Source organism: Chiloscyllium plagiosum, chromosome 20, assembly GCF_004010195.1.
Source record: "Chiloscyllium plagiosum isolate BGI_BamShark_2017 chromosome 20, ASM401019v2, whole genome shotgun sequence".
Classification (NCBI taxonomy): Eukaryota; Metazoa; Chordata; class Chondrichthyes; order Orectolobiformes; family Hemiscylliidae; genus Chiloscyllium; species Chiloscyllium plagiosum.
Genome location: NC_057729.1, coordinates 1,891,797 through 1,904,985, shown reverse-complemented (window position 1 = coordinate 1,904,985; position 13,189 = coordinate 1,891,797). Strand labels below are relative to the sequence as shown.

Below are 13,189 nucleotides of genomic sequence, written 5' to 3'. Positions count from 1 at the left end.
CCGCCTGTCTTGCTCTCACTGTATAGGAGCAATGTGTGCATTTTGCGAGTGGCTCTGTCTCCCTCTCTGTTGGATCTCTTTCTCTGGGTCCTCCTCCTACAGGATGGATGTTTCTGCTGCAGTGGCCATGGACCACATTAGACACCTCGTCAGGAGCCGGAGAGGTTACTGTCATCCAGCCATTATCCGTTAGTTCAGAACCTACCAGCTCCATGCCTGCTTTAACTTCCACTGTACCAGGAAAAGACAACGTTTTATTGAACACACATGCTGCAGTCGACATGACTTTTAATCAGTACAGTCACCTTTTTAGAGTCTTCTCAGTTTCAAACATGATCTTCCTTGTTTTGTCTGCAGTCCAAACGTAGAAGATCTGAGAATCATCTGGACTCGAAATGTTAGCTTGCTATCTCACCACGAATGCTGTCTGGCCCTCTGTGATTTCCAGCATTTTTTGTTTTCAGTACAGATTCCAGCATCTGCAGTGATCTCTGAGAAATAAAACGATTCAGTGCTTGAAATAAGGAATCTGTCTCTTGCTGCCTTCCAGAGTCTCTCTTTCCCGCTCCCTTTTTATTGGGATTTTGAATACCCCTCTCCATCGGGACTCTGACTGCTCCCCCACCTTCACCTACCAATGGGGACTCCTGCACACCCAACCCCCTTTTGGGGCTCTGTCTTTTCTCCACCCCTGCCCCCTCAAAACCCTCTGTATTGGGACTCAGTCTCTACTCTTCCCCACCCCCCCACCCAAATCAGGTCTCTGCATCTCTGGTGGGTCCCTGCCTCCCTTCCTTTATCAGTAGATTACCTATCTGTCTCGCTGTAGGGGGGTCTTTTTCTCAATCTAGCCACTCTCGCAATATTTTATTTTTGCTTCAGTAAGGCAGATGTCTGTTTCTGTCTCTGTCTCTCTCTCTCTCTCTCTCTCTATCTGTCTATGAGTTCCTGTCAGGACTCTTGTTTCTCTGTATTGGAAATATGACTCTGTTGCAGTAGGCTCTGTATCTTTTCAGAACTCTCTGTGTCTCTCCCTTGAGGAACTGTGTACACTCTCTAGGAATGTTTATGTTCCTCTCGGATGTATTTGTGATTCTCTTTATCTTGAAAGTAGGTATGCCATCATCTCTCTGTATCTCCACGAGCCCTCTCCTGTGTGAAGTATGAGTGTGCGTGTGTGTGAGAGACACAAACCCAATCTTCATGCTGTGTTGCAGGGACTCCCCTGAACTGAGACTGGATGAACTCCGACCTTTTGTCGTTCCCTACTGGATTCTGGAGAAGATGCAGAAGTACATGCTGGCTGTACGAACAGAGAAGGAGTAGGAAGCCGGGCCGAACTGGGAAGGGAGTGGGCTTCTGTCTGTCCAGTGGTCTGCTGAACCCTCTTGACGACTGTCTGCAGTTTCTGTGGCTGGTGTTTCTGAAAATGATACTCGGTCAGAGAGTATATTACCTGGCTGAAGATCTGCAAGCAGTCATGAAGCACTGAAGAGGCCAGAGTTGATTTTGGTCATACTGTGTGAAATAAGTCATTGCACTCTTACTAAAAGGTACCTCTGTTCCTTTCACCTATTAAAACCTGTCTAACAGTCACTGAGATGTCCTTTAAAACTTCGCCGGCATCTGAGCCCTGGGGGGATCTGACCCCACAATAAGGTGCCCAATCTTGGTGCCATGAGCTATTGTTCACATGCTGCACTGCCCTGTCTACAGGTTGGAATGTGATTGCCTCCTGGCCCAAGGACTTCAAACTGACATGTATTTGACACAGCACTCTGCAATCTTTGATGTGGGCCAGACTAATGTGTTGTCCAGGGAGACACATTGACCTTGACAATCCATATACAGGCCCAGATTGCTGTATGTGGGTCACAGACAATCCCTCAACCTAACCATGAGTGTCTTGCCCGTGTCTCTGTGCAGTGAGCACACTGAAATGTGTGCTTCAATCAACAGTATTGAGACCTCAGCCACTTCTTGTGTGGAGCATCTGGTGAACAGGATCCTATCTCTGGATCAATGTGGTTAAACCTATTAATGTTCTCCCACTCTTGGTGGGGGGGTGCGATGGGGAGAGATTTACTGATGAGATCATTGTCAGCAGAATGCTGAACTATGATTCCGAACAGCTTTACGATTTTGTTACAAGTGTGAGAAGCCCCCCCCCAACTTGCCATGTCTGTTCCATTCCTCACTCTGTTTCCCTTGGCTTCACGGTCCGTCTGTGCTCACCCCCCTCACCTCCTTACCCGTGCTGTCCCTTCGCTCTCTGGACTTCACTCTCCTTATGAAGTTACTATGTATTACCACTGGTACAGCCGGACAGCGTATCCTACAATGTAAATGGATGTTCTTCATTGTTAGATATCGATATGACATCAATATGACATTAGCTATCGTTAGTTTATTAAGTGTGAAGAAGAATAATTGAGTCAGCTCTCAGACAAAAGGATAGTATCTAATTTCCATGAAGAATAATAGCTCATCAGAGTAGATATTTAATGATATGATGTCTAGTTAAAACATTATTTGTAGACCTGCAATCCCAGGAACGCCAAGCTCTGACTTTAATGAACCAAAGTGATCTGTCAGTCACAATTGCGTTTTGTTGCTTGATGATTAACTTGAGAGAAAAACTGTTATCAGGGTTTATATTATCTGTGTCAATGTTATTGGGGATACCAGTATATCTGTCTCAGAGCTGTAGTTAAATGCAATATCTCCCTACACGGAAGTAGCAGTAGGACATTATAGCTTTTTGATTTTTCTATTGTGCAAGGTTAGATATGCGGCCAAATTGTAGCGTTAAATATTCCCATGTGGTTGTGAAACAAAAATGTGGGAAATTAAATACAAGGTTCTGCCATGCTGTGAATTCAACTTTCCAATGTTGCAGAATTGGATCGTTATTGCACTCTTGTCAACAATTAAATACTTTGTTCAAAAATTGTTTGGCTGTCAGCTTCCCTTTAGAAGTGTGCGCGTGTGTTGTGGGGGAGGAGAGGATTCATTCCGGTATCTCGACAGTTCCTAGTTAATTTAAGAAGTTAATTTGTATAAGCCGGGTCAATGAAGTGAAGATATGTATGGTGTGTATCCAGTTGGTGCAGGAGCAAGAGATCACCAGCTCATTGCTTTAACTCTAAGCAACCATCTCAGGCTAAGATAGTCCCCACTCTCAATTCCAGGTTTCTGTGCTCCTAACAGCCTCTCGGAGTAATTCTTTGATTACTTTCTCCAGCTATCTTCGCTCTGCTATATAGTGAGGAGTAGAATTCCCTGGTTGATAACAGCCTGCTTCTCTGAAACATGGAACAAACAGACACCTGCGAACAGGCTATTCAACTCAACCAGTCTGTGTCAACCCTAACCCTAACCCAAACAAATGGGCCAAATCACATTCAGCCATCTTGCTCTTACACACGCTCAAGTTTTTTTTCCTTTCCCACTGGTCTAATCTTTTCTTTTTATTTATTTATTTATTTTTCTGATCAACGTGTTCGGAGATATTATTGCCTCTTGAGCAGGTGAGACTTGAACCTGGATCTCCAGGTCCAGGGTAGGGACACTACCATCGCACCACAAGAGGGCCCTCCCACTGGTCTAGTCTTGTCTTGAATTGTAATGTTTTTCATCTGTTGAATCACTGTGATATCTACCTATAAATTACGCTCTGTGGGTGGTACACTTGCAAAATTTAATTGGAAAGAACTACCTTGCCTAGTGAGACCAATTCAGTCCAATATCTGAATAATTAATACAAATAGCAAAACATGAACCCTCGGGTGCTCTACTATAAAGCTTTCCCCAGCTTGAAAAATGTTTGTTAACAATTACATCCCATTCCCTAATTTTACCTCATGATTTTACTTTCATTCCACAAGCTTTTGGTTTTCTCAAGTCTCTTGTGTAAAGCTTAGTAGTTAGCACCAATAGCCCTCAGTGCCAGAGACCTGGGCTTGATTCCAGACTCAGGTGACTGTCTGTGAAATTTGTGTGTTTTCCCTGTGTCTGTTCCAGTTTCCCCCCTCAGTCCAAAGCTGTGCAGGTTAGGTGGATTGACCACACTAAAATACTCTGTAGTATCCAGGGATATGCAGCCTAGGTGGATTACTTCCATGATGTTGTGGTGCTGGTATTGGACTGGGGTGGACAACACAACGCCAGGTTATAGTCCAACCGGTTTATTTGAAAGTTAAAGCTGCTTACCTGACGAAGGAGCAGTGCTCTGGAAACTTATACTTTCAAATAAACCTGGTGTGTGATTTTTACCTGGGTGGATTAAGCCATGCTAAATTGTCACGTCGTGTCTAGGGATCATAGAATCCCTACAATGTGGAAACAGGCCATTTGGCCCAACAAGTCCACACCGACCCTCCAAAGAGTATCCCACCAGACCCATTCCCCTACCCTATTACTCTACATTACCCCTGACTAGTGCGCCAAGCCTACACATCCCTGGACACTATGGACACTTTAGCATGGCCAATTTATCTAATCTGCACATTTTTGGACTGTGGGAGGAAATCGGAGCACCCAGATAAAACCCACGCAGACATGGAGCGAATGTGCAAACTCCACACAGCCTGAGGCTGGAATTCAATCTGGGTCCCTGGCGCTGTGAGGTCGCAGTGCTAACCACTGAGCCACTGTGCTCCCATGTGGTAGGTTAGTGGATTAGCCATTATAAATGCGAGGTTATGGGGATAGGACGGGATTGTGTGTCTGGGTGAGTTGCAGTTTGGAGTGTTGGTGCAGACTTGATAGGTCAAATGGCTTCTACCTGCACTGTAGTGTTTCTGTGATTGTTTCTATGTAACAGTGTACAGTCAGTTCTTCTGTAACGTGATGGTTGTGTTCTTGTGTGACCGTACGTTATAGAAAAACCGTAATTTAGAAACAGTGCTTAATGTGTTGGTGCTGTAACCGCATTACAGCCAGCACATGTTGTAAACATTCATGCTTTATAAATAGCGTGCCCAATTCATCAATCGCATTACAGCAATCGCGTGTTATAGCAGAACAACCTGTTTCAAATACCCTTTGAAATCACATGTACACCATATTATTATTATCACCCTCAGCAACCTTCTTTCTGATGTCTTCAAAAGAAAAATCCAGCAAGTTAGATAAACATGACTTTCCCTTGAAAAATCTATGCTAACTACCCCAGTTAACCCACATTTCTACACATGACCCTGCATTCTAACCCAAATTATTGAACCTAGAAATTTCCCCATTAACAAACTTAAACTGACAGGCTTCTAATTGTTAGGTTGTCCTTACAGCCATTTTTGAATAAAGGTATGATGTTTGCAATTCTCCAGTCCTCTGGCAAAACTCCCTAATCTTTTATGCACTCTTTTTAATGTCTTTGCATCCTTCCTAAAGTGTGGTAGCCAGAACTCTGCAAATATTCCTGCTGAGACTGAATCAGTGAAGATTCAGTAACCTCTCCTTGTTGTTGTATTCCATACCTTTAATTATAAAGCTTCCTTTATGTGCCTCTTTAACCACTTCCTAAACCTTCCGTCAGTGATTTGTGCATGTGTACCTTCAGGTCCCTCTGCTCCTGCGTGCCCTTTAGAAGTGTGTCCTGTAGTTTATATTATTTCATCCCTGTTCTTCCTATCGAGATGGACAACTTCACACTTCTCCACATTAAACTTGATCTCCCACATGTTCAACCAATTCACCAGCATGTCTGCATCCTTATGAAGTCTATTACCAACTCATCTCGGTTCGCTATACTTACAGATACTGTGCCCTGCAAACTTAAGTCTAGACCATCTAAATACAGATAATTCTTCTATAACGCAATGGTTGTGTTTTTGTGCAACCCCGCATTATAGAAAAATTGTGTGCTTAAAGTCTTGGCGATGTAATCACATTACACATGTTTTAAAAGTTTGCACTTTTACCCCAGTTTGTTAATTGTGTTACAGTGAATTTGCATTGTTGAAACACAGGTTATAGCAGGACAATCTGTATGTATATATATATATATTGCACAAAGTCCTTGGTTCTCGCACCGACCACTGTAAGCCTTCCTCTCATCTGATAAACAACCATCTACCACTGCTGTTTCCTGCCACGCAAGCAACTTGCTTCCTGTGCTACTATTGACCCCTTTATTCCATGGGCTTCAATTTTGCCGACAAATCCTTGATGAGACACTTTACTGTACCAGTTGGTATTCTGTACACACCACATCAACAGCATTGTCATAGACATCAAACAACTGACGTTAGTTAATAAATTTTTGTCAGTAATAACATCAATGCTGGAATTCCTGCATTAATTTATGTTTCTCCAAATGACTACTAATCTTGACTTGGAATGTCCAAATACTATGATTAATTTGACTGGCCTATAGTTGCTGTCCTTGCCCTTGTACCCTTTTTTTAAAATTTTTTTTAAAAGTTTTAACAAATATTTATTCTGTATTATCCACCTATACCCCAAAATTATAGTTACAATTGTTGCATATAGTAAATATCTTCAAGAAGAGAGATTAAAGCATGCTGTGGAAACCATCAAGAAATTCCTCTCTTGCCTGTAACAGAGAAGATCCTGACATGCATTTTCCTTTTTATAAAAATTATTCTGTGGTCCTTTCTAAGACAAAATATAGCCTACATCTCTGCAATTTTCACTTTTACTTCCTTTGGTATCTTTGGATTAGCATTACTTGGTCCTGGTGACTTTAAACTCAAATTACAGCTTGCTTTTCTAATACCACCAAATTATCAATTACTATGCCTTGGACATTCATTGATAAAACTGGTGAAAAGTGCTTGTTGAATGCACACCTGCTCTTGAGTTGGATCGCTATGGTGCACCAAACACATCACAGCAACTACCTTGAAGAACCAATTGTGTTGCAGCCACTGCAAATGTGGGTTGGTCTTTGCCCAAACAGCATCAGTCTTTGTACACTGAACTGCAGCAACAGCAGCAGAGGGATTGGTGCAAAACCTACAGTCTGAGTACCACACAGGGCATCAATCGGATCAACTAGGTTACTGACAAGGTGTCAGATCACTGGTCACAAATCAGATCATGGCAGCAATCGGGTTACAGTTAGATTATGGTCAGGCCAGCAGATTGCAGGTCACAAACCAGGTCACTGCACTAACCAGATCACAGAGCATCAATCAGATTACCCTCAGGGCATCCAGGTCACAGACAAGGCACCAATCAGATCACACTCTGTGCACCAATCAGATCACAGGGAGGCGGTATTCCAATCATTGTTCGACATTGGTTACCTCTGTGACGTATGCTGCCGCTAGGCAACAAAGGCGTAAATAGCAGTCGCTGATTGGCTCAATCAAATATAAACTGCGACCTGATTGGCGGGGTGTTCACGGGAGCAAATTCAAATAACGGGCGGGAGCAGAACCCAACAGAGGGTACTCTGTACCACACAGACAGAGAGACAGGGTGACACAGACCGAGATACACACCGACAGGGAGGGGGAGAGAGAGGCGGGTCAGCGAGGGCGCTGCGGGACCACAGACCCCCTTGGCCGGGCGGCAGGCAGACAGACAGAGAGCCGGTGTCGGTGTTGGTGTTGGTGAGCTAGCATGGCACAGAATGTGGATCCCGCCGCCGCCGGCTCGGGAGCGGCCCGGAAAGGCAGCGAAAGCAGCGCTTCCATCGCCCGAGGCTCGGTCTCCAAGCGGTGAGTGAGCGGGGCCGGGCCGGGCCGGGCTGGGGTTTGGGCTAGCCGCGGTAAGCTGTTGGCGCGGGTACCGTCTGTCTGCACTCCTCCTCTCTAACCACTGATCTCTCACTGTTACAGATTACAGCAGGAGCTGATGACTCTGATGGTGAGCGAGGTTTTATATGTAATATACACACTGTCCCTTTATTGTGAACAGTCCTATCATCCAGGGCTCCCATTGTTCAGATGCTTTCCAACCCCCCTCTCCCTGGGGTGGGAGCTGCAGCTGCTCACACTGTTTTACACCGCGCTGTTTCCCTGAAGTTAATTAACGAGTTTATTTAGTGTGTTTTTATGCAGCAACCTAGTCCCTGCTGGTGGTATCTTGCTCCTGTCGGCGCTCGGGGCTGTGTAAAAGGTCCCTCTATAGCTGAGCCGTGTTCCCACTGCACACACACAGCGGGGGTCACAGGCCGTTGCCGGCTTGTTTCAGAATAAGGCTGAGCTCTTCCAGAAGAAAAGAGCCGATCCCTCCCCTCAGTGAGGACAGGCTGCTTTTACAGTACGATGCCTGTTGGTCAATGTGTTAAACCCCTCTTGACAGATCCTTTCACACTTTTCAGTGTTTAAGAGCTCTCAGGAGAAAGGGGGGCTTTTTTTTTTACTTTGGTAGTTAATTTCGCTGATTGTCTTGTTTTCTCTTTCAGATGTCTGGTCACAAAGGGATCTCTGCTTTCCCCGAATCAGACAATCTGTTCCGCTGGATTGGAACCATCGATGGTGCTGCAGGAACGGTGCGTGAGCTGTCACTTGAACCGACTGCCAGCAGAGTGGAGCTTTGAGGAATGGGACAGGAGCTCTGTCTCTCCTCTCTTTCCCCCACCCCGCACCCCATGCTAATTTCAATCCCCTGAATCCGTGGCCTGCACTGATTATTGGAATTGGAATACTCAGGACCTGTAACTGCACAGTTTAATTGATTAATGCTGGTCATCAAGGGCTGAGTAATGGAGTTAGGCTGCATGGTTGGTTTTTGTTTGCTGTCTCAGACACTATCGGCAGAGTGGCTGACAGTGTCCTAACTGACAAGAGGGGGGGAAGGGAGGACTGTGAAGAGCACTGAGTGGGCAGTACATGAATTGCTCCCTGTACGTGTGAACAGTTGTGTTCAATGTACGTGGGGTAGCGTTGTTCAAACACCACTTTTTAGCAGAATGTATACCTTCTGCCTACTTGGTCTTTCCACCCACAAGGTGAAGTATGCAGAAATGAAGATAATTCCTACAAACTGCGATCCAGGAATGGTTTGGAGATTCCCCTCAGAGTTTGGCTCTCATTTCCACCATGTCCTGTTTTTAATGACAGCTGCATGTAAACGGAAATGGCTACCATCAGTTACATCAGCTTCAGGGGTGATGGCAGCTCTCAGGAGGCTGAGGGTTTGTAACTCTTCTGGACTGAGCGCTCAGTCTTGGCTTTATTGGGCCTTGCCCAGTGCTACTCTCGATCAGCCGTCTGCTGATCTCAACCAGACATGATGATCCTGATTTTGGTATTTTTGTATATTCCTCCATGACTTGGGCAAAGTTGAGGAATGTCTGCTAATGTAATATGGAATTTTTCCACTTCAGAATTGGTTCAGTCTGTTGTGTGTCCAAAAGTGGCCAACAAAAATTTTCTACAGCTGTAGGCCATTGTGTCCCGGTTCAAGTTTTGACACAATTATTGCTGATCTCCCTCTATTCCATCTTCCCACTCAGTTTCCAAATGACTATCCCAATTCTCACTTAACTGAAGTAGCTCTTTCTCAGAGACACACACAAACTTTCAACCCCAAGAAAGGAAAGAGCGAGAATGAATTGAATCATTGTGTACCTTTTTCTGTTGGACAGTGTGTGCTCCGTGGTGAATGGGCTCTGGGTTTGTCCTTTGCAGGTTTATGAAGGTTTGAGGTATAAGCTCTCGCTGGAATTTCCCAGTGGATACCCGTACAACCCTCCAACTGTCAAGTTCCTCACTTCCTGCTATCATCCCAATGTTGACGGAGAAGGGAATATTTGCCTGGATATCCTCAAAGACAAATGGTCTGCACTTTACGATGTCAGGACAATCCTGCTGTCAATTCAAAGTCTGCTGGGAGGTAAGAGCTTGCTGGTTGAGTCATGTGCTGGAGAGTCCACAACAATCTGGTCAGCAACATGCAACTCCCACCAACAACTCACCCTGGGCTGGTGTATGCAACTCATTGACTGGGCATCTCCAACAGTGTGTCCATGAGTCACTGAGGCTTCTAAAATCAAGCATATGATTACTGCCTTTGCAGGGTTGTTTTAGTAGTTCAGAGCTTGTGGGCAGTGCTGACTGTGCTAGCGTCCATGTTCGTCCCATCTGCCCTTCACAAGGCGATAGTCAGTTGCTGCCTTGAAGCACTGTGGTCCATTTTGTTACTGTAGGGACGTCAGGGCTATGAAGAAGGGCATTCTGGGATGTTACAACAGTGGAGGAAAGGCGATATTGTTCCAATTACATTTTGCAGTTATTTCCGTTCATCTGCGCACTGTCTGCTCTGTAAGATCTTCAGTACAACATGTTCACTATTAAGTTTACAGTCACCAACTTATTGACACTTTCTTTGTGAAGTTCAAGTTGTGATAGTTTCCTTTATCTGGTTCAGGTGCTGTTTGGAACTTCAAGGTCAGCTGGCACATTGGACATGTGTGACTGGGATAAGCTCTCCTTCCTTGTCCTCCTCAATATAGCAAGCAAGTTATACAAAGGATAGCCAGTGGATGGGATCTGTTTGGATGTCCAGAAGGCTGCTGAATAAGATGAGAGCCCATGGTGTCAGGGACAAGGTACTGGCATGGATAGAGAATTAGCTGACTGGCCGAAGACAGAGAGTGGGGCAAAGGGTGTTTTTTTTTCAGGATGGCAGGCATAGACTGGTGAAGTTCCACAGGGGTCAGTGTTGGGTCCACAACTATTGGCTAAGATCTCAACGAAGAAGCTGAGGGCATTGTTGCTAAGTTTGCGAATGACATGAAAATAGGTGATGGGGCAGGTAGTGTTGAGGAAGTGGGGAGGTTGCAGAAGGACTTAGAGAGGGTAGCAGAGTGGAAGAGGAATGGCAGATGGAATACAATGGGAAAGTAGTTGTGTACTTTTGAGGAAGAATAGAGGCAAGACTATTTGTAAATGGAGAAAGGCCTCAAATCTGAAGATTTGAAGTCCTAGTTCCGGAAGACAAATGCAATGTTAGCAGTCACTTCAAGAGGATGAGAATACAAGAGCAGAGATGTACTGCTGAGGCTGGATAAGGCTCTGGTCAAACTACATTTGGAATATTGTGAGCAGTTTTGGGCCCTCCTACTTAAGGAGGGATGTGCTGACCTTGGAGGGGGTCCAAAGGAATGTTACAACAATGATCCTGGGGATGGAGGGTTTGCCATATATTGAGTGGTTGAGGACTCTGGGTCTGTACTCAATGGTGTGTTCCGGAAGACAAATGCAATGTTAGCAGTCACTTCAAGAGGATGAGAATACAAGAGCAGAGATGTACTGCTGAGGCTGGATAAGGCTCTGGTCAAACTACATTTGGAATATTGTGAGCAGTTTTGGGCCCTCCTTCTTAAGGAGGGATGTGCTGACCTTGGAGGGGGTCCAGAGGAATGTTACAACAATGATCCTGGGGATGGAGGGTTTGCCATATATGGAGTGGTTGAGGACTCTGGGTCTGTACTCAATGGTGTTTAGAAGGATATGGGGTGATTTGATTGAAACTTGGAGAATACTGAGAGGCCTGGATAGAGTGGACATGGGCTCAACCTCAGAGTAAAGGGATGACTATTTATTTAGAACTGAGGTGAGGAATTTCTTCAGTCGGGGGGTGGTGATTCTGCAGAACTCATTCCCACACAAGGCTGTGGAGATGAAGTCATTGAGTGTATGTAAGACAGAGAGAGGTTCTTGATTGATGAGGGGATCAAACGTTGTGGAGAGAAGACAGGAGAATGGGGTTGGGAAACACATCTGCCATGAGCGAATGGTGGAGGAGACTCGATGGACCGAATGGCCTAACTGTGCTCCAAATCTTGTGATTGGTCTCCAGCCTTTGACATGGTGACCACATCATTCTCGTCCACTGCCCCCCCCCCCGTTGTCCAGTTGTTACAATGCACGTACCTGGTTCCATTTTCCTGTCCTTGCACCGATCCCTCTGGTGTCCCCAAGATCTCTCCTTAGCACCCTTTTCTCATGTTCTCACTGACTTATCTGTTGTACCATTATTGCATCCCAGTGGTCTCTTGAGCAGTGTCCCACTTTGTGTCTTCTGTAAACTTCAACTCATTCAAACCTCTGCTGCCTGTATCCTTGAGCTCCCATTAAGCCCCAATCCCCTGATGGTTGACATAGCTCCTGGACAAGCAATACCTTGTTTTTTTTTTAAAATTGAAATCACATCTTTTGAGGATATTGAGAGATTTGAGGACAATGTTCCCAATCTCTAATCTCCTCCAGCCCCTTTTTTTTAAAAAAAAAAACTTGTGCTGCTCTCTTTCTGGCCTCTTGTCTTTCCCTGAGCTACTCACTTCAGCATGACTTACTTGTAGTGAACTCCTAAACGCATGGAATTCCCTCCCTCCTGATTTGACTTGGGACGTTTTCTCTATGAAAGATTGTGTATATACAGCATCAAGAGAAAAATGCAGCTTTATTGTTTTCACTGATCTCTGGAAGAACAATCTCATTTTAATTAAACCCTCTGATATATTGCTGGATTAATTCACATTGAAGGTGCCACCGTCACTGACCTGGTATTCCTCATCTTCTGTCCTTGCGTTCCTTGATCCATAGAGGGAGCTGTCCCTGTCTCAGGATCCTGAGTATTGGCGATACACACATGCTGGTAGTGCTCATAGATGATGACTGGAAGAGCAGGGATGAGGATGGAGGCAATTTTAATCTGTCCTTTAAATAATCAGGTGTGTGCTTGTTGGCACGAAAACACTGCCAAATTGAGAACTTAGACATTTCTCAGCGAAAGTCCAACTTGAGTGAGGTTAGTTTCTCTGCTTCGGGGATTAGTTTTCCTGACCACTGGTTGATGTAACTGCTGGATGTATTACTCCACCAGCTACAGTAGCTACTGCTGCCATGTGAGGCACTGCACAAAGGCTTGGATGAAACGTAGCACCACTCAGACTGAACAGCAGTTTGAGACAGTGTGAACCCACTGCTTACTCTTCATAGCTCACTTACCACGGCTTTGTGTAGACAGAAGTTTGCTTTGACTTGTTTTATTGGACACTAGAGTGAGTATTTCCTTGTTTGTAACCAGTCATAGAGTCATGGAGATGTATAGCATGGAAACAGACCCTTCGGTCCAATCCGTCCATGCTGACCAGATATCCCAACCCAATCCTGTCCCACGTGCCAGCACCCGCCCCATATCCCTCCAAACCCTTCCTATTCATATACCCATCCAAATGCCTCTTAAATGTTGCAATTGTACCAGC

The 13,189-nt window shown here is 45.0% G+C and overlaps 1 protein-coding gene across 1 annotated transcript in view; it reads left to right on the top strand.

The window, feature by feature from the left end:
- The first annotated feature begins 5,885 nt into the window (after nt 1-5,885).
- The window catches only part of ube2c (ubiquitin-conjugating enzyme E2C), a 10,739-nt gene continuing 3,435 nt past the window's right edge, over nt 5,886-13,189 (top strand). The window contains exons 1-4 of the mRNA XM_043710093.1: nt 5,886-7,691; nt 7,812-7,839; nt 8,381-8,467; nt 9,609-9,813. Coding sequence (XP_043566028.1) covers nt 7,594-7,691; nt 7,812-7,839; nt 8,381-8,467; nt 9,609-9,813 — 418 coding nt within the window. The 5' untranslated portion in view covers nt 5,886-7,593. The remainder of the gene's footprint in view (nt 7,692-7,811; nt 7,840-8,380; nt 8,468-9,608; nt 9,814-13,189) is intronic.